This window comes from Pomacea canaliculata, linkage group LG2, assembly GCF_003073045.1.
Source record: "Pomacea canaliculata isolate SZHN2017 linkage group LG2, ASM307304v1, whole genome shotgun sequence".
Lineage (NCBI taxonomy): Eukaryota > Metazoa > Mollusca > Gastropoda > Architaenioglossa > Ampullariidae > Pomacea > Pomacea canaliculata.
In genome coordinates this window covers 13,563,253-13,588,616 of record NC_037591.1, presented here as the reverse complement: position 1 = coordinate 13,588,616, position 25,364 = coordinate 13,563,253, and the positions used below count along the sequence as shown (strand labels likewise).

Sequence of the window (25,364 nt, the reverse complement as noted above, 5' to 3'; positions counted from 1 at the left end):
ATTTACTATTTGTGTTTACCGAGTATAATTAATTTTTGTCATCATCTTCAGATCATTTGCAGATAATTTTCAGCAGCAACTGATTCATTTCTTTTGCAGTCATTAAAACTCAGAGATTCCGTTTTTCTTTCATTCATATAAAAAAACGAACAAAATCAAACAACATCTGTAGCCATTGGCCAGGGACAAGTCTCCACCCGTCTACAGCTAACATCTGCACTCGGGGACTGTGGTCTGGAAATTTACTTTTTGCTCTTGCTGGTCCGGAGGATGAAAGAAAATCATCCGAGATGACAGTTTTTTTTAAAAAAAAAATGTTGTTTCTCTGTGTGTTCTGGATATGCAAGATTGTAGAAAACTTCTAGTATCTGTATGCGAGTTTTCAAATCATTAAATTGGTTATCTTCTTGCTGCATTGAGGCTCCTTGCGCCATGTGTTCGCAAATAAACGTGTGTGTGCGAGTGTGTGAGTGTGTGTGACTATGTGACTGTGTGTATGTGTGTGTGTGTGGGCGCATATGTCCAGATGTAGTTCACATTTGTCTTTGATAGAACACAGAGTATGTCAATGTGGACAGACAGATAGATAGACACATATATATATGCACATCACCATGTACCACGGAATCCATCCAATGACACACACACACAGAAGCAAGCGTAACACCAAGAATTGCTTTGAAGTGTCTTTATTTATTAACTGTTGTAGTCTTCAAATTTTCCTAGTCGACATTTCAGCAAAGTGTTTAAGGTTTTCATGCATGTGTGTTGGTGGAGGAGCAATTTATCAGCTCTCTCCTCATTGTACTGTCCCAGGGAGGGTCATTCAATGCATGGCAGTCTCGGCTTGACACCACCTTGCAGCTTCACCCAGATGCTGATGGAGTCTGCCTGGCCGAGGTCTGTAACACAAAGTTTCGCACAGGATGAAGAAATCGCTCACACCATTAAGATCATTGTTATTGTAAAATATTAAAAATATTATATGTGGATTCAATAATATAATGGATTTTAAAAAAAGATTAAGTGAAGATTTATTCCGTAAGATCCTCACCGCCAGAACTAAACTTGACTGCGTGGTTGGGATTGGCATAGAAAATGACCGGGTATTTGGCAGTTTTTGGCAGCTTGCCCCAGGAACATTTTTCCTTCGAGTTTTTGATGACAAGCCACCCGGCATCACTTCCACAGTCAGTGCTGTTAGAGCTGATGTAAAACTGTCTTCTCAGTTTGGAATTTCTGGGAAAAGACAACAGAAATGTCTAGAATAAAAAAATACATATAGGCAAAGGTAAATACAAACACTCAGGATTCGACAGATTGTCAGACAGAAATTATGCACACACGTCTACGCTCGACAATGGACCACGGACACACTACCGAACAGTCAAACATGCGCATTAGTATACGGGTTGCAGAGTTGGTGGTGTGAGAAATATTTCGTCCACATCATGCACCAGTCACGTACCCATAAATAGAAAAGAAATTCGTTGAGGATGTTTTCAAGTCTAGCCAAGACGATTCCAAAAGTTTGGTCTGGTTGAACCAATTCAGGTAGGTCGAGCCAGTTCCGTTAAACACAGCGTAGTGCACAACCTCACCATTCTTGTGTATATTCACCTTCACCTGCTCGAAAAAATAGTAGACAATGCTGTCTGTAAATCAACAACTACTATTTCATCTTCACTCCTGATGTTAAGTATAACCTGGACAACTCAATAACTATTTTTCTAACCATCGATGTAGTTACAGAAAGTCTCTGGAAGCTTCCTAGTGTGTAGTTGGGATAAACCTTAGCATCAAACAGAAAATAAGTAACAGGTAAAAACGAGGCGTCAGTCAAAGTCGGTTAGATGAGGTTGGGCTAACATGTAGGGATTGTTAGTGCTAGTGTTAGTGTTAGTGCAGTCCTAAAACTCACAGTATCTACGAGAAGTTCGTCCCAGTAGAACAGGAAGTCTCCGCGGAAGTTGTGGCCGCAGGCTCCGGTGTGGCGACAGGACGAGGGCGTGACGTAACGCTGGAAGACGACGTCGTTGTTCTCATCTAAACTACCATAACTTCCGAACGCGTCCCTGCCGTTCCCAGCGAATAGCTTGAAGGCCAGAAAATAGCCATCTTCCTCTACCATCCCTGTCGGTCAAAGACAAACAAGGCAGACCATGATGTTTTCGATCATTTTAATTACTGCTTGATTGTTATGTGGACATTAGGTATGCGGCTTCTGGGCAGTTAAAATAAAACTAAATTCTGAGAACAGAAAATCAAAACCAGTTCCGTGAAACTAAGAGTATCTTTGTTTCTTCTTTCTATATTTATGGGTCTGTCTGTCCGTCCGTGTGTCCGTCTGTCTGTCTGTAAAACCAGTGAGCTTATCGACAGGCAAGTCTCACCTCCTAAAGGATCGAGGTCTGAACATCGTTCTTTGATTGCATCAAGCTGAGCCCTCAGATCATTGAGTTGGTTAGTCAGCCTCAGGACCAGGTCGTCCTGACAGGTCACCGCACTGAACAACAGCACCGTGGCTACAAAGCGAAGCATGGTCAGTCTTCAGCTGAAACGAATGATTTCAAGTGAGTTACCATGGACATTGTTCCTCTCTGACCTTATCCCTTTATATAAGGGGAAGTGGATAGAATGGTAAAATGCTGGCTTCTGAACTGAGAAAGATGCGGTTCGATACTCGTGTAGAGCAGTTCACTTTCCCTAATCCAGGTAATGGGAATGGGTACCTGTCTTCAAAGAAGGTTGGGGAAGGTAAGGCAGGGAGGGAGAGGAGATGGACACAGTCATCACATAAAGTGGCCTCTAGAACTGAGGACTCTAACACACATACATATATATTTCTAAGGACATGAGAAAGGGCATGGGATAAACTTTACCCTTTATTTATTATTTTTCTAGCGAAAATAAACTGTCACTGTAACACTGTGACCAGAACAATTACTGGTGCAAACAGTGCCTCATAAATACAGAAAATACAAATGGAATACTGATATTAATTTAATTAATTAAAATTAGAACAATTATAAAAAATAAATTTGAATTTGTGGGCGGGAGGATAAAGAAACGCTCTGAAGAAAAGAAGAAAGAAGAAAATACCTGAACTCAGTTGCGTGCCTACTATTCTGTAGATGAAGGACTCTATATATCTCGCCCTCCGCTTGTGAATGTTCTCTGAAGCTGTCGACTGATGTTGATGTGAGCAAATCTTTTGATGATTGCTAGAGGGAGGAGCTGAAGATGGCGGGAACGTATGAGTGAAGGGCTAGCAGCCAATATTCGTCCAGTCGCTCTCTGTGCAGGTAAAAGAGACAATTCTCGCCATCCACCAATGCATTGCGAGACGGGTTTGCCAAGCTGTGACCAGGCTGTCACCAGGCTGTCACCAGATTGTGTTGAAGATCAAAATAGGGTGGAGGGGAGGAAGAGGGGGAAATAAAACTAGTCATGTTCGAAAAATTCATTGTCTGGATTACTGAACAGCTTACGTATTCACACCAAGAGTATTTCAGCACGTGTTACTGTATATCTTTTGGCTTCCCTATCACCTAATCGTATTCTGTCAACTTTATCAATATCTCACTCTGATTAGCAGTCGAGTGGGGCTCACAACGTTCATCGAATGACAGACGAAAGTTCAATGCAAGGTAATATTTCCCAGTTGGGTGAAGTCCCTTTTCCCTTTTCGAAATACCTGCCTAACACCACCCGTGCACAAAAATTGTATTCAGGTCGGTCTGACGAGAGGTAGAAGCAGGGTAAAGGCACCCGGGGCTGTAAATGTGTATGTGTGGGTGTTTGTATGTGCGAAATGTCACGAGAATGTGCATCTACTAACTGTCGTGAATTTGATGTCAAAGACTTTTTGCACATTTTTCCCAACATTATTTTGTCACAGAGAAGGAACATGAAACAGTTCAAGACTGAGTTGACTCACTGTAGCTGTTACACAAGCTGTACCAACACACGATACAAAGCAGCAGCAATAACCAAAATATCACTTGTTTTGCCTAAAATGTTTATTGCTACCAAAAAAAGATTCACCAGCTTACCAAAGATTCCAAGTCTTTTTTTTTTTTTTTTTTTTTTTTGGTTATTTTGGGATTTTGTGAGCATACGCCGAACGTATGTTAACAAAGAGGCAAAAAGTTAAGAACTTAGAGATTAACATCGCTGTTTGAATAATTTACTCAAAACATTTGACAGAATTATTTCTGAATTTTTTGTAACATACAGTTAACAGAACTCTATTGTGCATTTTTGCTTATAAATGGATCTTGCTTAAGAATTCAAAAGGTTAAGAGAGAGAGAGAGAATCACACTAACGTACGTTCATCAAACAAAGGATAAATTAGGTCATTAAATAATGAAAATAAAGAAATTAGGGATTCTATTAAATCAAGACATAATTTTTAAATTACACGACATCTTTTTTAACATGTTTTTTTAAAAAGAGGTTTGTATTGTTGCATTGCATCTCGTGGGTATTTGACATTCACTTGAATTATTGAAGGAATATCAAATGTTCCATTCTGACATCTTGATGGTACATCCTTGATTCACACTGTCATCTGTATATGTATATGTGTTTGTTTCTTTCGTTTTCTCCAATTTAAGATGTTCAAACCTAGAACGTTAATTTTAAAAATTTTGACTTCCATTTTTTTCTTCTTTCTCTTTCCTTTATTCTCTACATCTTGAGACTTTTTCTATCGTAATGAGGAGCTAAGCAAGCACAGAATTTCTCAAATGTCACTTTGGGCTAAATAAAACTCAAAAGGGAAGATGACAGATACCAGAAGGTCCTATTTGCTATCCCTCTCTACAACTCCCTCCATAATAAGTATACTGTACACTTCTGCACTTTAGAAGTAATCTACGTGAAATTCAGATATTTTCCAGATATTTTCACAGCCCGTTCACTTTACTAGTCGTTGAAATGATGTGATTCTAGTGAATGTATATTGTGTCGACAACTGGTGATTATTTACTCTAGTGGCGTAAAGAGCACAGACACACACATATATATAGAGAGAGATGAAGAAATAAATATATAGACACATATACACAGTTCTCTAACATCTCTGCATGTGTGTGTGTGTGGTAAATCTTCATTCCTTCCTCCATTCAGTGCAAACATCTCACGCAACCAAACATGAGAAGTCCGGAAAACTAATTTTAATTCAGTGTCATTTAACTTTAGCTTTTATAGAAATGTTCGAGATTCGATTATATTCTGCGTTAATGATGAGGATGTAGTGATTTTTATCTGCTTGACAAGAAGTCCAGGGTAGCCCACGACGTCCTGTACACCACCCGGGTAGCTCACTACTGACACCCGGCGTTGAGGTTGGTGACCCCTGTAACCTTCACCCACACGGCCAGTGAGTCGGCGCGATCAGCTGATAACATCAAAGAAACAAAGGTAAAGATAGTTATTTAACATAATCATCACATCATAGAACGTTTTGTCTTCACCATTTCAGAAGCTTGTTTTAATTGTAGTTTTATTTAGCAGTAGAGTAAGCGAGTTCGAATCCATGAGCTTAAAAAGTAGATCATTAACGTCTAACTATCGAAAAAAAGTGTTTATAATTTTTTCATCAATTAATACCCAGAACGGTCACTTCTCTCTTTACGACTGTCGTGTACGTACACAAAATTCTAAATTATCAATACACAATGTTACCTCTACTTATCACCTTCAGTGTCATATCGTGTTCGTCTTATACACTTTTGATTACGTTAAACATTTATCACTACTATGTTTATATTACTATATATATATTACTATATATACGAAATATCTATATATTTGTGTAAATTATTGCTTACTACCTCCTTAAGAAATTAGTATCTCCGAATACGAGACATCAAAGAAGCATGATGCACAAAGGTCAATAGTGATGAAGAGAGTTCAGTTCAGTGACAAAACGCTTTACCTGCAGACGTGTACGTGACCAGGGTGGATAACGGCGAGAAGAGGATAAGCGGGTACTTGACACCAGTGGGGTTACCATAAGCGCAAGTGTCAGTACCGTCTTTGACTAACAGCCAGCCATTATCGTTTAGACACCCAGGGTAGGCGTGGTTAATTAAGAATCGTCTCCTCAGTCCTTCATCCCTGAAGACCAAGACATTCAGTCTTAAGATTAGAGATTAACAGGAAGAGGGAGAGACGGACAGATGGAAGGATTTAAACAAACTGACGTCTCTGAAGAAGGAATCGAAGATATCGAGTTTTAGATTTACTAGTGATTTACAAGTGAGAACCAACCATACAAGCAAACAAACAGACCGATGGACCCAGCAGCTTGCTCGAAAAAAATCGCTGAGTTGTCAAACTAAACACGTACCCGGTAATGGAAAAGAAGTTGGTCGTGGATGATTTGAGGTCGGTCCATGATGACTCTATTAGTCTGGCAGCTGTCATCCAATTGGAGTAAGTGCTGCCAGTTCCGTTGAAGAGAGCATATTGTTTAGCCTGACCTCCTTTGTACACAACCAGTTTCACCTGTTCAGGTAGGTGGGACAGAAAGATGAAAAAGTTACTTATGAAAAAATCTTATCCAATCCTTTACAGCACTAAAGTGATTTAATAAATTTCACGAAGAAATGATAAAAACACAAAAGAATTTCAAAAGGGTTAAGAAATACTGAGAGTTAGTAAACTAAAAAAAAAACCATGATGTGTTCACTGCGATTGATGAACCCATAAGCAAATTAGAAATGTGATACGGAGAATGAATATTTTGTCAGTATAAATCTCACGGTTTCGATTGGAACTTGGGACCAGACTCTGAAGATGGAGCTCCGGTAGTGCTGGTTGCACATAGTGTAGTTCAAACGGCACGCGCACGGGGTCACGGCCCTGACAAAGGGCAACGTCGTCATCTCTGTTTTCGTTAATGAACGCGTCGTAACCTTTGTCCCCGATGCCAGCAACGAGTCGAAATGCCAGGATGAAACCGTTTTCCTGATAGAACTCTGCACGTCAGTTAGAATGGAATAAATTTATCAGCAAGTTGGAAAAGACATTATTATTATAATATTATCGTATTATTAGTGCTCTTGTTGTTCACTTAATATTTCCCTTTCTCTCTCACACAACACTGTCCAGTCTGACTGAACCAAGCGAGCAAAGTACTGCAATAAGTCTGCATTTTACTCTTTTTTTTTTTATTTGATAAATGATAATTACTTTACGAAGTAAGCTCTATTAACCCCGCTCTTAAAATCAAATATTTCCATTTTAATAGGATATAGCGACTTGGATGCCTGTAACCTGTATCCCTCTTTTCTTCTTCTCTATCTCTTGCACGCTCGCGTGTGTGTACATGTGTATGTGTGTGAACAAATTACTGTCTTTCCCCAAGTCACTCAGCACTGTCAAACAGCCTTCAGTCTAATATTCAACATCTATAATATACTTTTGTATTTCATTAAAACAGCCTTAATTAAATATTTATATTACAGTCTTCCATCACTTGCTGAGGCTTCCTCCCGCGTTAAACATTAGCAACATAAGCCACCACTAAACATATCAACCGCGTATTGACTCTACATACATTATTTTTACAAATCCTCACACGTATAATAATTACTATCTTGTTAAAGCTCTTTTACCATTTACTAGACTTAATTTACAAGTGTTCCACGCTGTTGTTGTGCGATTTTGACGATAAGCACATTTCTACGATTGGGTGAGGGTTGTGTGGAAATAAGCCACGTCCTATGGTTATTCAACAATAAATGACACACAAACAAATATTATTGTCTATTTCTCTCCATCATTTTGGATTTCAAAATATCAGGCTGTTAAGTATTTAGGAAAAATCTAACGCGGAAATGTAAAGCTTCACGTTATACAATGGTTTCCTGCTTTAACAAATAATAGATATCACTTAGTGGTAGAAGGTTTGTTTATTAATTTATTTCCTGTCTGTCTCACACGACGTATCAATAAATTTTCCTTTTAAAAATAGTAAACCATATATGTTGCTCATTGTTGTCTTAGGTATGTATGTGTTTAGACAGAACACAAGACTTTCCTAACCTTGGCTACAGCACCCGGGGGTAAGTAGATATACCACGAGCGCAGAAGTTATGGCGTAGAGCATTTTCAGTCTTGGATTGCAACACATCTGAAATGAAAGATGTCTATACTTTGTTAGAACTAATTAGCGGGAGAAATGTCAGTTTTGTTTATTGGGTGTTATTAGTGTAATTTAGAATACTGACATGAGGGAAGAGGAACGTTGAGACAGAGATCGTTGGAAAAAACTGAAGAGATAGAGAGAGGGGGGTAAGTAAGCAAGGTAAGTGTGAGAAATTTGCTCTTTTTTGCTGCTTTTGATCTGAGTAGTAGATGTGTCAGCATATGTGTGTATGTGAATTATTTTGGTCTTGTTATTATTGACTAGTTGCTGTAGTGTTTCTTTATTTAAATGGTTAAAAATGAGTTGATATTTGATCAGTGCAGAGGGAAAACAATAACATCGCCTTTGGAAGCCCACAAACAAAGCAGTGAATTGATAATCATGTAATCATGATTAATTGCTATTTCTACACGTCATTTCTCTCATTTGGAATTGTATTTGTAAAAGTTGTCTCAGCAGCCCACTCACCATATACACGATGAAAGATTTACAGAGGCGCCAAAAGATAGAGGTACAAGATGCAGCACATAGCTATATACATATCTACATAAGTTACTAGACATTTTAGGCACAAAATCTTCACTTATAAGAAGGCGAAGCATTAAGTTATTAATCTGATGTGAGCCTAGCAAAAACAAAAGTAAAATAAAAAGGCTCACATTATTTGTAATGTGCTTATAATTAATTATATTCTTTGTTAAAAAAAGTTCTTACAAATTTATTAACACCATTTGAGAACTATCAAATACTATACTATGCACTTCATTGCATTCTGTTTTACCTATACAGTTTTGATATTAGATTATTTCAATCTGGGGGTAAAGAAATCAAATCAAAAATTATGATACATTCGCAATATAAACAATTGCAGACGATTTTTTTTTTATCATGACAGAAAATATTTTGTAAATATGTTCCATGAATTAGTTTGACACCAGCTTGACATCATTCCTATCAATGACTTGTTAACATTAATTAAGTGATTTAGTTAATTATCAACAGAGAAATCTGGTGTGGTACATACCAACAAGGTGAGGATGTTGTCGTTTCCAGTCGAAAGACTCTCTCATCTGTCTGAGGACCTGAACTGTCTCGTTTTATAGCTGTTCTCACTAATAAGTAAATTATCATATTCCTGTTATTGGACAAAGGAGACAAACAACCGCCAATTTTTTGGATGCCGTCTGCCACATACACGGTTGCCAGCTGTTGCCTGTGATGATGAACTAGCCGCAAATGCTTTTCTTTCATCTTCGTCGACAACACCAAGCCCTATAGGTAGTGCACAGATGCATCAAAGACAGAATAATGAATAGTTTGTACATCTGTTGTCATTTGCTGTTTGTAATTGATGCTTCTACAGCGATCACTTATTCGTCTTTTCGGCGATCTATCTATCCTCTGCTCTTACCATACCTGTTTCTAGCACTGACATTATTTTTCAAATCACAGGAACATTTTCCGGTTTTCTAAAACATCATTGCTGATTTCTTGCACGATATTCTGCGTTTGAATGCAAATCCTATTTGTTTGTTTTTAAATTCAAGTTATGATTTTGTTTCTCCTTTGGTAATTTACCATTAAGCTTTGTTGTGCCTGAGTCCCAAGTATTAATTAAATTGTTACGTTTACCTTTAGAAAGAGCCAACAGCTCTGAGAAATTTCATTAAATGTACCTTTATGGTGTGTTTACACCTTACTCAGACATGGACACAAGAAGCATAGAAAATTTCCTCAATAATTCAAAGACTTTGTGTGAGTAAATTTGCTACACATTCATGACCTATAGTTGGTTTATCTAAACCTTTTGAAGAGCTGCTGATGTATCGAAGGGTGCCCCTTCTGATACCTTTCTCCATATTAGATAAATATGGTGGAGATAGGTCTAATTTAATAGAAGCTAACACACACACACACACACACAGAGGAAGAGATACAATGGACACATTTACTGTTTAATAACTGTTTTATTCAATTCATAATCTGAATAAATATCAAAAATCTTAAAGACACGTATTAAACGTCACCGCGGTCATGATACCCTGTGTTGGAATGGAGACATTTTAACATATATTAGCTCTAGAAGAACCCTTTTGGTTAAAGTAGATTGTTCCTGCTTTCTTTTTAATTTCAATTTTGTTTGGAAGTGATAAAAAAAACTTTGAAAGGTTTGAACATAAATAATTTCAGAACACAATGACTCACATTTTATAATATGTCCTAAGGCTTCTTGCTTGCTTGAACCCATAAATGTTTGGACGGTCAGTGAACAGATTGTGAGTTTTTTTTCTGGTGTATAGCCGGTGTTTTCTCTACCCAGGCAAGTATGAGTGAGTGTGAGTGGTTTGACGGGAAAGGGGGAGGAAGCTGGACTACGAAGAAGAAAAACCCGACGAGGAGAAAGTTTTTCATTACTTCTGTAAGTACGCCTCTTTTGTATTGAAACCACTATCAGCTGCTATTACTTCCTCTACTACCGATAGTAATAAAATTAGCAGAAGTGGTTTTTATGTTGATGTTTTGTTGTTGTTGCGGTCGTGGTGGTTGTGTTGATAAATGTTTGCCGTGAACCAAACAGAAGAAGTCGATGTATAAACGAGTTGGACAATCGCAGAAAAATGTATTTGTTCTGAATCTAGAGATGAACTAGAAAAAAAAACCAACAACAACATCCATTTCAACACAATGTGATCCATTGTCCTCCATTTGCCACATGATCATATCTTAAATCACGTGCCCTCGAGGTCAACATTCATGAATTGTATATTGGTTCATTTTTTATGCCCGCAGCTGCGTCTCCACGCAGGTCAGGCGCGGATGTGGTGATGAGGGTAACACCTGTACGATGTTTGTGTCACCAACAGGTACAACTCAAGCGAAGCAGACACGGTTGACAGCGCATAGCGCGTGAAACGACAAACAACTTTATTGCTTATTGCGTTGCCTTCATTTCAGTGCGCATGTCCGCAATATTAACACCCAACACCTTGCAAATCTGTCAATAGCTCATTAATCAGTTAAAAACACCAGGACCTCTGTCTCTCTTACAATTTTAGCTTTTATTAAAACGATTTCTAAAAAAAAATGCATTTAAATGTGCATTCCTTTATGCAAAACCTTTAATAAAATACTAAGGTCGGTTAAAATACGGAGATATCGGTAACCAGTCTGGTGTGTTGCTAAGGGATTTTAAGCTGTTGTATACAGAAGAAAAATATATTTCATTTGATAACTCACCGTCATCAAATCTATGATCATAAGTTATGGGCATGTTGTTATTCATTTATTCTGTTGGTAGGCACTCCTACGGATACTGGTGCGATTTGTCGAGATAATTGGAAAGAAACAGCTGACGACACAGCTACCCACAATTAATTTTTGTAAGTGGCTGTAAGTCCTTCATATTTTAGTCAGTCCATTTCTTCATAAGTTTTCGACTTTTTCATAATGTGTAAGTGAAATTAAAGCAAATACCGCCATGCATTTCTTTTTAATTAATACATTGATTACAAATTTCAGGTTAAATCCTTAATTTTTTTTTTATAAACCAGCAGCATGTTTGTAACGTTTTGGGAAGGGTGTGTCACGAGTGTATGCGAGCGCGTGTGAACATCTGCATGTAAACCACGCTCGCCGCACTCTTCCACCTTTTTCAACAAAAATGACCGGCCAACGGTTAACACATTTAATGTTTAGCGTGAAAGAAATGGAACGATAGGAGAAAGGAAAGATAAATTAACTTTCTACTTTCCCACTTCTGACCAATCAGGCCATTAGCAACGCGGTAACCACGACGACTGCTTAGCGATTCTTCGTGTTGTCCATGGCGACCAATCATAATCTCTGTACCGTGTAGTCGCCATGGCTCCCACCTCAATCGGCCGCAGTCGCCGTAGTTACGCCTATGACAACTTTCTCTACGTAAAACACGTCGAATGACGTGAAATAATCTGCGTAGGGATTATTACGTCAGCGCTTGCGTGACTGCTGTCCCCTAGTACCACAGACAACAAATAATTACAACAACAAAAATAGCACTCGCTTTCAATCGCGAATCGTTACAAAGTTCACTACTGTACCTACAGACAGCTGGCGTTTCAAAATAAAAAAAACGCTTCCTTTAACATAGTAATTTAATGTCTTAAATATAAAACTGAAGTTAAAGCATAAAATCCCTCAGAATAATGTTTGGTATTGCTTCTTTTGGAAAGTAGTCAAATCGACAAACCCCATATATATACAGTGGTACCTCGACATACGAGTGCCCTGACATACGAGTGTTTTGAGATACGAGCCGCCCAGCGAGCGATATTTTGCTTCGAGATAAGAGCAAGATTTGAGATACGAGCAATCGCACACTACACCGCTGCACACGACCCCAACATGCAGGGCGGATATTAGGGTCGTGTGCAGCGTCTAACAGTTTCTCCCACCTCAGACTAGACCTCAGTCTGTGTGCTTGTTTCCCTCGTTTTCGAAGCATTTTGATAAGTTGGGTTCGCGTTTTTTGCTTTTTGTACATTTACAAAACATTATCCCATTTATTTTTGTAACCATGGGTCCGAAGAAGAAGATGATGTCTATTGAATTAAAGCGCGAAATCGTAGAAAAACACGAGCAAGGTGTGCGAGTAATTGACTTGGCGAGGATGTACTGGTGTAGCACATCAATGATATGTACTGAGCTTAAACAGAAGTTGATAAAGGGTACAACGCCAGCTAGGGGCGTTACAATAATTTCTAAGCTCCGGACTTCTCTCCAGGAAAAGATGGAGAAACTATTGACTGTGTGGGTGACAGAGAAGCAGCTTCAAGGAGGAACCTTAACACAAAGCATCATGTGTGAGAAGGCACGAGCGATTTACGGTGATTTGCTGAAGCAGATCCCACACACTTCCACAAACGAAGAATTTAATATGTTTTTATAGAATATGTATTTGTTATTCATAAATAAATGTTTCTTCTTGTAAATACACTTTTTCTTATTCAAAAACACTTAACAAAAACAACTGAGGTGGTGTTTTGGGAGCTGGAACGGATTAATGGCATTTCAATGAATTTCAATGGGGAAAATTGCTTTGAGATACGAGCAATTTGACATACGAGCAAGGTTACGGAACGAATTAAACTCGTATGTCGAGGTACCACTGTATATATACTTCCATTTATCAAGATATATTTGTGTGTGTGTATGCAACATTACTGACTCAATTTACTTATTCTTGAATAGGGTTTTGATATGGATAAGGAAGATGACATAAAAATAAATGTGTCTATTTCTCTCCCGAATGTCCATGAGCGTGTATGTATATGTATATAATCATTAAGGTATTCTTGCAACCACTCGGTCCTGGAAAACTTTTCATGAAGGAGGCATCCCTCCTATCTTGATCGCGAGTTGTCTTACCCCCAGTCTAGTACACAGGGTCAAATTGAGGAGGCATGCTGTGTCACAAAGAAAACAAACTGGACAATGTGTGCAACCCTCGCTTAATGAACGGAGGTCTTTTTTTTGTAGAATACATATTTATTTATATTTACACGTGTATGTATTTATGTATAGGTCACCGGTCGATGAAACGTTTTACCGACTTGACCACGACCTTTAGACAATCTCTCTACAATCCAGAGTCCATTGAACCACAGCCCTGAGTGATGGCTGCTCGCAAGAAGGACCTTTGGTAGGCAGTTTTTGCATTTCGCAGTTATTTTTGATTGCTTACATCTCTGTACATATATATATATAGCTATACACCTTTGTGTGCTTGTATGCATGAATTTTTTTGTTTATTTTTGGGATTTCGTGAGCATAAGCCGAACGTATGTTAACAAAGAAACAAAAAGTTGAGAATTTAGAGATTAACATCGCAGTTTGAATAATTTACTCAAAACATTTTACAGAATTATTTCTGAGGTCTTTGTAAAATACAGTTAACGGAACTCTATTTTCAATTTTTGCTTATAAATGGCTCTTGCTTAAGAATTCAAAAGGTTAAGAGAGAAAGAGAGAGAATTACACCATATGTATATTCAGTAAACAAAGGATAAATTAGGTCATTAAATAATGAAAATGAAGAAATTAGGGAATCTATCATAAATCAAGACATAATTTTGTAAATCATATGACATCCTTTTAACATGTTTTAAAAAAGAGGTTTGTATTGCTGCATTGCATCTCGCGGCATTTGGCATTCACTTGAATTATTGAAGGAATATCATGTTCCATTCTGACATCTTGATGGTACATCCTTGATTCACACTGTCAACTGTCTATACTTGGTTTGAATGATTTATCCCATACATTGTTAAGCCTGCACAGATTGGGCTAACCCTAATAAATGTTTTAACTTATATGTTGTAAGCTTGGTGAGATCAGATTCTCAATGAAATTAGAGATTGCTTGAAAAACAGGACAGACAATAAAATGCACGAATTGTAAGAAAATGTAGATAAAATGATTACTGCATTACATCTGTAAACTTTCATGTATATATGTTTCTTTTAATAAATTTTCTACTCAAAAATGATTTAATTTAATCTGAAAATTAGTGTAGGATAAAAATAATAAATATGATTTATGCAATAAATGTCCTTTCAGAAACACGATGTTAGCAGAGACCAACGAAAGAATTTTGCTTTTTTTAAAATCTAGTTTTGCTTAATTTCATTAGTAACACTTCATGTTAACTTATCCCAGAGATCCTTGATTCTTTTAAACGAAATTTTCATTACATAAAATTTATAATTATAAACGTTTTTGTTTCTGTTTTAAAGGTGTGCTTCATTTAAGAAATGCATGATCACAAATTCATTTTTTGTTTTGTACAGATGGATGTAAATGTGTTTCTTTGTTTCGTTTTCTCCCATTTAAGATGTTGAAACCTAGGACTTTAATTTTAAATATTTGGCTTTCATTTTTTCTTCTTCCTCTTTACTTCATTCTCAACATTTTTAGTGTTTTTCTATCGTAATGAGGAGCTTTGGACTAAATAAAACTCAAAAGCGAAGATGACAGATACCAGGAGGTCCTATGTTGCTATCCCTCTCTACAACTCCCTCTACAAAAAGTATACTTTGCACTTCTGCACTTTAGAAGTAATCTACATGAAATTCATTTCGCACTTTTCCAGATATTTTCACAGCCCGTTCACTTAACTAGTCGTTGAAATGATGTGATTCTAGTGAATATATATTGTGTCAACAGGTGATTATTTACTCTAGTGGCGTAAAGAGCACAGACACTTACATATACACAGAGAGATGAAGAAATAAATGTATAGACACATATACATAGCTCTCTAACATCTCTGCATGTGTGTGTGTGTGGTAAATCTTCATTCCTTCCTCCATGCAGTGCAAACATCTCACGCAACCAAACATGAGAGGTCCAGAAAACAAATTTTAATTCAGTGTCATTTAACTTTTGCTTTTATAGAATGTTCGAGATTCAAATCTGATCTTTGGTAATGATGAGGATGTAGTGATTTTTATCTGCTTGACAAGAAGTCCAGGGTAGCCCACGACGTCCTGTACACCACCCGGGTAGCTCACTACTGACACCCGGCGTTCAGGTTGGTGACCCCTGTAATCTTCACCCACACGGCCAGTGAGTCGGCGCGATCCACAGCTGACAACATCAAATAGACAAAGGTAAAGATAGTTATTTAACATAATCATCACATCTTAGAAAGTTTTGTCTTCACCATTTCCGCAGCTTGTTTTAATTCTAGTTTGATTAGCTGTAGAGGAAGCCAGTTCGAATCCATGAGCTTAAAAAGTAGATTACTAACGTCTAACTGTTGACAAAAGTGTTCATAATTTTTTTTAATCAGTTATACCCAGAACGGTCACTTCTCTCTTTACGACTGTCGTGTACGTACACAAAATTGTACATTATCAATATACAATGCAATGTTACCTCTACATATCACCTTCAGTGTCATATCGAGTTCATCTCATACACTTTTGATTATGTTAAACATTTATCATTACTATGTATATATATATTGCTATGCATGCAAAATATCTATATGTTTGTGTAAATAATTGCTTACTACCTCCTTAAAAAATTAGCAAAACTACGAGACATCAAAGAAGCATGATACTCAAAGGTCAATAGTGATGAAGAGAGTTGAGTTCAGTGACAAAACACTTTACCAGCAGAATGGTACTGGACCAGGGTGGATGAAGGGGAGAAGAGGATAAGCGGGTACTTGACACCAGTGGGGTTGCCCCAAGAGCAAACGTCATTTTCATCTTTGACTACCAGCCAACCAGCATCCCCATCACACCCAGGGTAGACGTGGTTAATGAAGAAGCGTCTCCTCAGTCCTCCATCCCTGCAGACCAAGACATTCAGAGATTAACAGGAAGAGGGAAAGGCGGACAGATGGAAGGATTTAAACAAACTGACGTCTCTGAAGAAGGAATCGAAGATATCGAGTTGTAGATTTACTAGTGATTTACAAGTGAGAACCAACAATACAAGCAAACAAACAGACCGATGGACCCAGCAGGATGTTCGAAAAAATCTCTGGGTTGTCAAACTAAACACGTACCCGGCAGGGGAAAAGAAGTTGGTCGAGGATGATTTGAGGTCGGTCCATGATGACTCTACTAGTCTGGCAGGTGTCATCCAATTGTAGAAATTGGTGCCAGCTCCGTTGAAGGTTGCATATTGTTTGGCCTGACCTCCTTTGTACACAACCAGTTTCACCTGCTCAGGTAGGTGGGACAGAAAAGATGAGCAAGTTACGTATGAAAAAATCTTATCCAATCCTTTACAGCACTAAAGTTATTTAATAAACTTAATGAAGAAATGACAAAAGCACAAGAGTTGAAAAGGGTTCTGGAACACCGAGAGTTAGTAAACTATAAAAACATGATTTGTTAATTGCTATTGATGAACCCATAATCAAATTAGAAATGTGATACCGAGAATGAATATTTTGTCATTATAATCTCACGGTTTCGATTGAAAGTTGAGTCCAGTATCTGAGGATGGAGCTCCGGTAGTGCTGGTTGCACCCAGTGAAGTTCAAACGACACGCGCACGGGGTCACGGCCTTGACAAAGGGCACGTCGTCATCTCTGTTTTCGTTAGCGAACGCGTCGTATCCTTTGTCAGGGACGCCAGCAACGAGTCGAAATGCCAGGATGTAACCGTTTTCCTGATAGAACTCTGCTCGTCGGTTAGAATGGAATAAATTTATCAACAATGTGGAAAAGACATCGTGTTATCAGTATTACTAGTACTCTTGTTGTTTACTTGATATTTCCCTTTCTCTCTCACACAACACTGTCCAGTTGGCATTTAGGAAAAATTTAACGCGGAAATGTCCGCCGTAAAGTTTCCCGTTATACAATGGTTTCCTGCTTTAACAAATAATAGATATCACTTGGTGGTAGAAGGTTTGTTTATTAATTATTTTCCTGACTGTCTTACACGACGTATCAATTGAGAAAAAGTTTCTTTTTAAAAATAGTAAACTTTATATGTTGCTCATTGTTGTCTTAGGTATGTATGTGTTTAGACAGAACACAAGACATCCCAAACCTTGGCTACAACACCCGTTTCCTCGCTTCTTAAATTCATTGAGCTGCGATTGCAGTTGGTCGACTTGTATTTTCAACTGAGCCACGGCCTTAGCGGCACTGGACGTTGTGTCTTCAGCGGCACCGACCCCGGGGGTAAGTAGATATACCACGAGTGCAGAAAGTATGGCGTAGAGCATTTTCAGTCTCGATTGCACCACATCTGAAGTGAAAGATGTCTATACTTTGTCAGAACTAATTAGCGTGAGTAATGTCAGTTTTGTTTACTGCGTGTCAATGGAGTGAGAATACTGACGTGAGGGAAGAGGAACGTTGAGACAGAGATGTTAAAGAAAACAAGATGCAGCACATAGCAGTACATATCTACACAAGCTATTAGATATTTTCGGCACCAAATCTTCGCTTATAAGAATGCAAAGCAGTAAGTTATTAATCTGCTGTGAGTCTTTAAAGAAAAATACGAAAGTAAAAAAAAAAAAAATACTCACAGAATATTCTAAATGTGCTTACAATTAATGTTTTTAAAAAAAGTACTTAAAAATTTATGAACACCATTCAGAACTATCAAAATACTATACTATGAACTTTATTGCATTCTGTTTTACCCATACAGTTTTGATATTAGATTATTTCAGTCTGGGTGTAAAGAAATCAAATAAAAAAATATAATATATTCACAATAGGACACCTATAAAATATTGTAGACTAATTTTTTTTATCATGACAGAAAACATTTTGTAAGCATGTTCCATTAATTAGTTTGACACTAGCTTGACATCATTCCTATCAACGACTTGTTAACATTAATTAAGTGATTTAGTTAATTACCAACAGAGCAATCTGCTGTCGTACATACCAACAAGGTGAGGAAGTTGTTTCCAGTCGAAAGACACTCTCATCAGTCTGAGAGGCCTGCACTCTCCTTTTATTGCTGTTCACACTGATTGATAAATTATCATATTCATGTTCTTAGACAAAGGAGACAAAAAGCCGCCAAATTTGGATGTCGTCTGCCACAGACACGGTTACCAGCTGTTGCCTCTGATGCTGAACCAACAACAAATGCTTTTCTTTCCGCTTTGTCGCCGAAACAAAGCCCTGTAGGTAGTGCACAGATGTATGAAAGAGAGAATAATGAATAGTTTGTACATCTATTGTCATTTGCTGTTTGTAATTGATGTTTCTACAGCGATCACTTATTCATCGTTTCCGCTACCTATCTATCCTGCATCTCCACGCAGGTCAGGCGCGGATGTGGTGATGAGGGTAACACCTGTACGATGTTTGTGTGACCAACAGGTACAAATCACGCAAAGCAGACACGGTTGACAGCGAATCGCGTGTGAAATGACAACTTCATTGTTTATTGCTTTGCCTTTCATTTCAGTGCGCATGTCCGCAATGTTAACACTCAACACCTTGCAAATCTGTCAATAGCTCATTAATCAGTTAAAAACACCAGGACCTCTGTCTCTCTTACAATTTTAGCTTTTATGAAAACGACTTCTAAAAAAAATTGTATCAAATGTGCATTCATTTATGCAAAACCTTCAATAAAATACTAAGGTCGATTAAAATACGGAGATATAGGTAACCAGTCTGGTGTTTCCCTAAGGGATTTTAAGCTGTTGTATGCAGAAGAAAAATATCTTTTTGATAAGTCACCGTCATCAAATCTATTATCAATTATTGACATGTTTTTATTTATTTATTTTCTTGGTAGGCACTCTTATTGATACCGATACGATTTGTCGAGATAAATGGAAAGAAACAGTGGAGACACAGCTACCCACAAAGAAATTTTTTTAAGTGGCTGTAAGTCCTTCATATTTTAGTCAGTCCATTTCTTCATAAGTTTTCGAGTTTTTCAAAATGTATAAGTGAAAAAAAAGTAAATGCATTTATTTTTAATTAATACATTGATTACAAAAATTCGGGTTCAATCCTTAATTTATTTTCATAAACCAGCAGCATGTTCACTACTCGTCTTTAATCCAAGTAAGCTAAAATTCTAAATTTATAGGTGCAATACTCATAAAGATGATCCATGTTGCATATTTATATGTGTAGATGGTAACTTATTATATTTTTGTGTACGTGCGATGATGTTTGCAGTTGAAACATTACCAGATAAATTATCAGAAGGTTAAAAGATTTGCTAAGTCTACACAAAGGGTGTGACTACGGCACTTTAGCCACTGTCCAGCAGACAGGGTGGGTAAGGTAACCCCACTGAAAAAATCTTGAATCGTGAAAACAAGCCCAGGTCTCTCTCCAACATATTTTCACTATTTGTGCTCTGTGGCCCTGTCCATTACATAGCAGATGCATCCCACACTTGTTGATTTTAGGTAGAGTTACTTGTTTTCAAAGCAGACATAGCGATGCAGTGAGCCTACATTATCCTCTGTCAGGTGCCACGTGTACATCATATCACTTACATCCAGCATCAGCAAGTTCATCAGCACCCAACAATGGGATGAAGCTCATGAGCGAGACAATACGGGTAACACCTGTCTGCTGAAAACGAGTAAAAATCACGCCTGAGATACGGTTGACAGCAGTCTGTTATAGAAGGATGAACAACTCTCACCCTGATCTATGTTTTAGTTGATGAGCATCAGCCCGCATTTCTGCTGAGGGGCAGGGTGGTGTGGGATGGGATGGGTGTGGAGTTTTATTATTTTTTTTAGGTCGAAACAACTCTAAATCGCTTGTCCATTCTTCTGGGACAAATATTGTGCAAGACCATATCTAAATTCTGTCAGGTCGGACGATAGATGAACCCAGACGTGCAAACACGCATCTTCACAAACACCTGTAGGCATCGTACAAATTGTACTTGCAGTTTTTATTAATTTCAAAACTAAGAACAAAGCTCTATTTTATTTATGGCAACATTTTCAGGTCCAGTTCTTAGCTCAAGAACAATCGTAGTGAAATGTTAAAGCCAGTGGTTTTTGGGTTTTTTTTTAGAAGCAGGATTCGCCGAAGTCTTCTGGTTCTTTGAGGGTGACCCACACCGCCAGAGAATCGGCCCTAGAAAAGGCTGAAAAAAGATTGAAAAGTTAACTCTCTGACAGATTTTCTAATTTTAAAAATTAATTCTATTTTCCCGATTTTTTTTTTATTTTATTTATTTATTTATTTTTTTGAAAGAAAATATACTGGTAAAAGTCTGCGAAACTTTATAACACACAGACACACAGGGAAGAAAGAGAGTAGTCTATAATTATATGTGTATCGTAAATTGTTGTTTTCCAATTTATGAATACCTTTAATAGGTTTGCTTTATTCTGTGTGCCTGATTGTCACAAATATCAGGAAAAATAAAAAACAACTAAAAGCAAATTAAAAGCAAAAAGTAAAGCAACAAAATAACAAAACAAAACAAAACAAAGACAGGTCGACGAAAAGAGAATCACGGCAACGGTTTTTCTGGCGTCCAGAACAAGATTTTACTGCCCATAGCTCGCCCAGCATCAAAAACAAGGAATTTTGCTAACTGGGTTGGAACCAACACAAAGGTTGAAGATTGATGTTCACTGGTCCCAGCGCTAACCTCTGTAGCTCACAAGCTGTTGAACAACAAAAGCTGTTAGCACCGAGTTGATTCACCGTGAAATATCTCTTCTCACCTGTCGACTGGTAGCGAGCTTTAGTTCCTGTCGTCGAGTACAGGATGAGCGGGAAAGAGGCGGGAGTGGTCAGCTGACCCCACGAACACACGTCATTGGCGTCCTTGACCGCAAGCCACCCACTGTCACCGGCACACAGCAGGTACCCGCTGCTGATCAGGAATCGTCTGTTGAGAATGATGTCTCTGAAAAAATAAAATTAACTCATCAAATTTTGCACAAATATGTCAAAATCCTGCGGATGGGGGGGGGGGAGGGTAGGGAAGACAAAGAAGATGGACCGATAGAAGAAAAGAGGCAAAAAATTGCTAACAGACAAAAAAAGGGGATTTCCAGAATTAAAATATTTTGCACAAGAATCAGCTCACCCAGCAACCGAAAAGTAGTTCTTTGATGACGTCTTCAGGTCTGTCCATGACGAATCCTCCAGTCTGTCAGCAGAGAACCAGTTGGAGAAGGAACTGCCGGCTCCATTGAAGACAGCGAAGGCCTTCTGTCGACCGCCCTCGTAAATAGAGAGCCTGACCTGTGGAGAGTGCGATAGTCACTCACTTTCGGGGATACTAGCATCCTTACCAGCAGAAACACTTCTGTCCGTTGCCTTTTTCTACTACCTATGGGATCATTTGAGGCTGATTGTTAAGACTAGCTAACTCTCAAACATTCCGAGCTTCATTAAACGTTAGCTGTTTTTTTAATATTTTAATTAATTTTTGCTGCTCTCTAGTATTTTTAGTGACGAGTTGATTTTTTTCTGATTGACCTTTTGAGCAGTTTAAAAAAATGAATGTTACCCTCCTAACGAATAGTTCATCATTTTTCCTGTATTAGTCTTCAAATAGGCAGACACACAATCAGGCAAAGATAATAAAAACAGATAAAGCAAAGAGGTGTCGGAGATAACCTTGCTGATGGGTAGCTGCGACCATTGGGTGAGAATGGACCCGCGGTAGTGTCGGGTGCACGTGCCGTTGGCAGCGAGACAGGAGCACGGGGTCAAGGCCCGAACAAGCGGGTCGTCGTCGTTTCTGTTGACGTCGGTGAAGGAGTCGTAGCCTGGCTGTTTGTTGCCGGCCACCAAGCGGAAGGCCAGCAGCCAGTCGCCATCTTGTATGTATGCTGTTGAGGAACGAACGAACTCCAGTGTTTTGAACAAATGAGTTAGAGTATCATAATGCTGCTTAAATAGAATTCGATCACACATTACATTTCTGTGCGATTTGTACTCTGTTTTTTCTATTTATAGAAGGCATCTGTTTTTTATTTTTTCACATAATGCTGGAAACACGAAAGACCCATGGGTCGAATATTCATTCAATGGGACCCATGTGTTTTCGACATTCTGTGCTACTAAGGGCGCAAAATCCATTATTGTATACATTTCAATGTGTTATTACTTTTTATTTCTTTACTTTTCGATTGTTCGTTCATTTATTTTGTTTTGATTTTTCATTTGCAATTTTGGTCGTCCATTTATTTGTCAAGTGTAGTTTTGTTGCATTGACTCATCCTATGTGGTAGAATGCCGATAAGTCATCTTTACCTCCGAAGTATGGCTTCTCACTGGATTTATCGTTCTTGAAGGCCTCGAACTCTCCCCTTAATTCATCAATCTGCTTCTGTAAGCTGGTCTTGTTTCGTTTGGCGTCCGCGACATCAAAGGTCAGCAGACATACTAGCAGAATTGATGTCACAAAGTAGAGCATCTTTGAACTGAAACACTGAATTACAAGGCAAAAGGCAAATGTTTAAGTGTCACCTGCTATGAGCAGGAAATTCGTGATTATCTCCCTTTCTTCACTTTTTTCCATCTCTCTCACCCTCATCCATCTATCTGTCTAGCATGATGCTGTATTTAATGCGAATGTTGGGGTCGACTTACTTGCTAAATGTAATCTGATGTATTTATTGTGTGCAAAAATTTGCTGTAAAATTAATTCAAATTCGTGATTCGATATTATATTTCCAATCCGTTGCAAGTGAAAGGAGGTGAAGTGCACAGTGCCAAAGGGTTGCAGAAAAAAGAAATTGTATTATTCTTTCAATAATTTAGTATTAACTATCGGCTCTGGAAGTATAACTTCCTAAGACAAAACACCTATCTGGTAAAAACATTTTCATTCAAATATAATAAACTAATATAATATGATTAATGGCATTGCTAACATACATACCACAGGCAAACCACTCTGGTAATGAGGTAGTTTTGCTAGTGAAATCCGAAGTTTTCACACGATGGTCTTGTTCTTGCTTAAATACTTTTTTTTTTATTGAATTCATGTTCGTTAGGAATTTTTTTCTTTGATCTAGTGATAACCACCTGCTGCCTCATATTAGAACTCATAAAACTCCCTGAAATCAGAAAAGTGTGTTGTAAACTTTGCTCGATCTTTCACCCTCTTGTTACTACAGCAAGTGATCTGTAGTAGCTCATTAATCTCTTCATTTTCTTTAGTTGTGCACGCAGCTATGATGACAACAATGCCGTGTGTACAATACAGCAATAAGTAAAGTGTTTGGACACTGCTCTTTGTCTGTTTATTTACATTTGCCACTGGACTAGTCAGACAGGAGGGCTTGAGCCTCAGGTGTGAACAATTAGGGTCATTGTGTTTCTTATCAGTGTTGGTAGTTATGACCAGGTGTGAGCTCTCAAGCTGTTCCAGCGAAATGTCGAGGTTGGAGGAGAATCTTAGTAATAGCCATAATTAAGTCAAAAGCGAAAAGACTAATTAGTCACCTTTTACGATCTAGTGTGTGCCCACCATGAACAAAATACCGATAAAATCATCAATCAACGGTTTGCTCTTTTCATGATAAGGAGGTCAATTATTATGAATAAATAAATCCCAAAATACATATTTTATCTGAAATCCATGCCACCATTTATTTATTGAATTGTATTTATTAATGGGTGTGCATTTCAGCATATTCTGGTCAAATGGCTCCCAAACTCACATTTATCTTTATCTTTTATTTCGTGTACCAGTAACATGATAAGATTTCACACTTTCACACATACCAAAGATATTTGGACATTGAGTCGCACACACCAATAACGGGACAAAGCTACTTTCACACACGTCTATCGCATAACAACACTAAAAGAATACGGCAGATATTTAAGATCGTGAGGATATAGTGAGGATATAGCATATTCTGTTATATTATGTGAATGAAAATGTAGTTACCGGATAGGTGTAGACAACAACTGTACTACAAAGCAGGCTGTAGTGTGAGGATGGGTACGTTTTTTGTAATGTTTAAACACTGACCGCAGACCTGCCTTCTTTTTAAAAAAAATCTTTTGGTTACCAAGACAGTTTATGTGACTTTTGCGTTTTTTATGCATCATATATTGTTCTTTAGAGAAATGATTGAACATCGAGCATTGTTCTTCATGACTTGAATGATTAGCTTTTCGCATCGGTTGGTAAGTTTGAGAATTATTCATGCATTGAATTGCCTTTGTAGATGAATAAAGTTCTGTTTTAACGATAATCCCAAATACTCAGTAAGTTCATGCTCTTCGTCTGAAGGAGAAACGAGTGAAGGGAGTACATTTGAATCCCACAGTAGTGTCCAATTGTTTCAGTTTGTCTGTCTTACACAGGTGACATCACTTTCTGTTAATAGAGCAGAGTCAAATGTTAAGTGTTTATGTCGTCTGTCCTTTGAACACTCGGAGAGCTGAAAAATGTATTTGTCAACAGTTTTTGCAGTTCTTTTCCCCACCTCCCCTTAAACAAATCTTGTCAATGAGCGTGTATATATATATATATATGTAAGCATTAAGGTATTCTTGTAACCACTTTGTCCTGGAAACTTTTTTATGAAGGAGGTATCTCTCCCATCTTGCTCGTGAGTTGTTTTACTCCCAGTCTAGTACAAGTGGTCAAATTGAAGAGTATACTGTGTCACAAAGAAAACAAACTGGAAAATGTGTGCAGTCCTAGCTTAATGAATCGGATGTCTTTTTTCGTAGAATTCGTATTTATTTATATTTACAC

General features: G+C 37.9%; 3 protein-coding genes across 7 annotated transcripts; all 3 read right to left on the bottom strand.

Moving 5' to 3' along the window:
* Positions 1 to 673: 673 nt before the first annotated feature.
* On the bottom strand, positions 674 to 3,238 carry LOC112557299. The gene is made up of 6 exons (XM_025227066.1): positions 3,103 to 3,238; positions 2,394 to 2,554; positions 1,922 to 2,133; positions 1,469 to 1,626; positions 1,055 to 1,239; positions 674 to 902 (listed from the first exon to the last, which is right to left on the bottom strand). Exons 2-6 carry the CDS (start codon positions 2,539 to 2,541, stop codon positions 823 to 825), a joined length of 783 nt encoding a protein of 260 aa, XP_025082851.1. The 5' UTR covers positions 2,542 to 2,554; positions 3,103 to 3,238; the 3' UTR covers positions 674 to 822.
* A 1,921-nt stretch (positions 3,239 to 5,159) lies between these two features.
* LOC112558125 lies at positions 5,160 to 18,807 on the bottom strand. Of its 5 annotated transcripts, none has more exons than XM_025228342.1 (6): positions 18,573 to 18,591; positions 8,060 to 8,147; positions 6,775 to 6,990; positions 6,360 to 6,517; positions 5,946 to 6,127; positions 5,160 to 5,405 (listed from the first exon to the last, which is right to left on the bottom strand). In XM_025228342.1, the coding sequence occupies exons 3-6, from the start codon at positions 6,895 to 6,897 to the stop codon at positions 5,332 to 5,334; spliced, it is 537 nt and encodes a 178-aa protein (XP_025084127.1). In that variant the 5' UTR covers positions 6,898 to 6,990; positions 8,060 to 8,147; positions 18,573 to 18,591; the 3' UTR covers positions 5,160 to 5,331. The 5 variants fall into 5 exon arrangements, with proteins under 5 accessions (XP_025084127.1, XP_025084126.1, XP_025084125.1 ...); XM_025228341.1 differs by lacking the exon at positions 18,573 to 18,591 and adding an exon at positions 9,187 to 9,250; XM_025228339.1 differs by lacking the exons at positions 5,160 to 5,405; positions 5,946 to 6,127; positions 6,360 to 6,517; positions 6,775 to 6,990; positions 8,060 to 8,147 and adding exons at positions 15,543 to 15,788; positions 16,319 to 16,500; positions 16,720 to 16,877; positions 17,128 to 17,342; positions 17,718 to 17,918 and having other exon boundaries at positions 18,573 to 18,807.
* Positions 18,808 to 20,550: 1,743 nt separating this feature from the next.
* On the bottom strand, positions 20,551 to 23,571 carry LOC112557327. The gene is made up of 6 exons (XM_025227113.1): positions 23,529 to 23,571; positions 22,898 to 23,075; positions 22,259 to 22,473; positions 21,723 to 21,880; positions 21,355 to 21,539; positions 20,551 to 20,765 (listed from the first exon to the last, which is right to left on the bottom strand). The coding sequence occupies exons 2-6, from the start codon at positions 23,058 to 23,060 to the stop codon at positions 20,689 to 20,691; spliced, it is 798 nt and encodes a 265-aa protein (XP_025082898.1). The 5' UTR covers positions 23,061 to 23,075; positions 23,529 to 23,571; the 3' UTR covers positions 20,551 to 20,688.
* Positions 23,572 to 25,364: the final 1,793 nt, after the last annotated feature.

What these genes read in the sequence shown, in the direction of transcription:
- LOC112558125 (XM_025228339.1), bottom strand. Translation starts at nt 18,615, where the DNA reads ATGAGAGTGTCTTTCGACTGGAAACAACTTCCTCACCTTGTTG. An exon ending in ACAACTTCCTCACCTTGTTG is followed by an intron (nt 17,919 to 18,572) that starts GTATGTACGACA and finishes CTTTCACTTCAG; the next exon opens with ATGTGGTGCAATCGAGACTG. An exon ending in GGTCCAGTACCATTCTGCTG is followed by an intron (nt 15,789 to 16,318) that starts GTAAAGTGTTTT and finishes TGATGTTGTCAG; the next exon opens with CTGTGGATCGCGCCGACTCA.
- LOC112557327 (XM_025227113.1), bottom strand. Translation starts at nt 23,060, where the DNA reads ATGCTCTACTTTGTGACATCAATTCTGCTAGTATGTCTGCTGACCTTT. An exon ending in TGAGAAGCCATACTTCGGAG is followed by an intron (nt 22,474 to 22,897) that starts GTAAAGATGACT and finishes GTTCCTCAACAG; the next exon opens with CATACATACAAGATGGCGAC. An exon ending in CGCAGCTACCCATCAGCAAG is followed by an intron (nt 21,881 to 22,258) that starts GTTATCTCCGAC and finishes CACTCTCCACAG; the next exon opens with GTCAGGCTCTCTATTTACGA.
- LOC112557299 (XM_025227066.1), bottom strand. Translation starts at nt 2,541, where the DNA reads ATGCTTCGCTTTGTAGCCACGGTGCTGTTGTTCAGTGCGGTGACCTGT. An exon ending in ACGAACTTCTCGTAGATACT is followed by an intron (nt 1,627 to 1,921) that starts GTGAGTTTTAGG and finishes TTTTTCGAGCAG; the next exon opens with GTGAAGGTGAATATACACAA. An exon ending in AATTTCTTTTCTATTTATGG is followed by an intron (nt 1,240 to 1,468) that starts GTACGTGACTGG and finishes GTCTTTTCCCAG; the next exon opens with AAATTCCAAACTGAGAAGAC.